Source organism: Sinocyclocheilus anshuiensis, unplaced genomic scaffold (assembly GCF_001515605.1).
Source record: "Sinocyclocheilus anshuiensis isolate Anshui unplaced genomic scaffold, SAMN03320099.WGS_v1.1 scaffold148, whole genome shotgun sequence".
In the NCBI taxonomy this organism is placed as follows: domain Eukaryota; kingdom Metazoa; phylum Chordata; class Actinopteri; order Cypriniformes; family Cyprinidae; genus Sinocyclocheilus; species Sinocyclocheilus anshuiensis.
In genome coordinates, this window is record NW_015555704.1 from 385,403 (window position 1) to 386,338 (window position 936).

General features: G+C 36.3%; 1 protein-coding gene across 1 annotated transcript in view; it reads right to left on the bottom strand.

The window, feature by feature from the left end:
• Positions 1 to 596, bottom strand: part of LOC107671773 (ryanodine receptor 3-like) — a 62,624-nt gene extending 62,028 nt beyond the window's left edge. The window contains exon 1 of the mRNA XM_016464733.1: positions 465 to 596. Coding sequence (XP_016320219.1) covers positions 465 to 596 — 132 coding nt within the window. The remainder of the gene's footprint in view (positions 1 to 464) is intronic.
• Positions 597 to 936: the final 340 nt, after the last annotated feature.

Below are 936 nucleotides of genomic sequence, written 5' to 3' on the forward strand. Positions count from 1 at the left end.
AAAAGAGACCAACCTTAGGTCTGTAGTCCAAAGTGTCCATAAATTACAACAATTTAAGTTTGGATAGTGCACTTTTATGCCTATTTTAAAAAATGGGGGGTGACAGTTAAGGGGTTAATGTTAAAAGTTTAACATTATCCATTAAACGAATAGATCAGCCAACATTTTCCACACAATGGCAGTTTGTAAGGACTATACCTGTCAAGCTCCCAAAAGTACGAAAAACCCATTAAATGTTAATAAACAACATTAAAAACTAACACACTATTTGTGAATTCTGGATGAGAGAAATTCAGTCTTTTACTTACACAAAGATATCATATGACTTCAGAAGACTTGGAATATACTGTAGCACATGAGTTGGATGGACTGTTTATACTGTGTTTTAGTGGAGCTTGAAAGACATGCTCACTATGACTAGGTATTGTAATGAAATTGCTGTATTGCACACACCAGGTACTCACCAGGTACCTCTCAGAGGACACGCTGACCAAGATGAGGTCATCTCCAATGCGCACCTTCTCACCCTCTGACCTCTGCTTGGATGCCGGGTGAATTGTCCACCAACAAGCTTCCCCTTTGATAGCACAAATCATCAGTTAGAGGAAACTCATCAAATGTAAATAAAGAGACAGATTATCAATGTCCAACAGCTGTTACTAATTCAATCAACCTTTGACCTTGATGAACTGAGATCACCTATAACACCTTTCTGGTGTTAACCAACTTAGATGTTGATACTGATATTCATGTTCCTCTATTCTGAGTGACACAATACACAAAAATAGTAAGATATCTACGTTTAATTTTGGATCTCTTTTTAAAGCTTGGGAAGTAGTCCTAGCACTGCATCTGTTACCTACGGTTCAAATGTCACAGTCGGGAAGAGGCCTGAAAAATAAAATAAAATAAAATAAAATAAAATAAAATAAAATA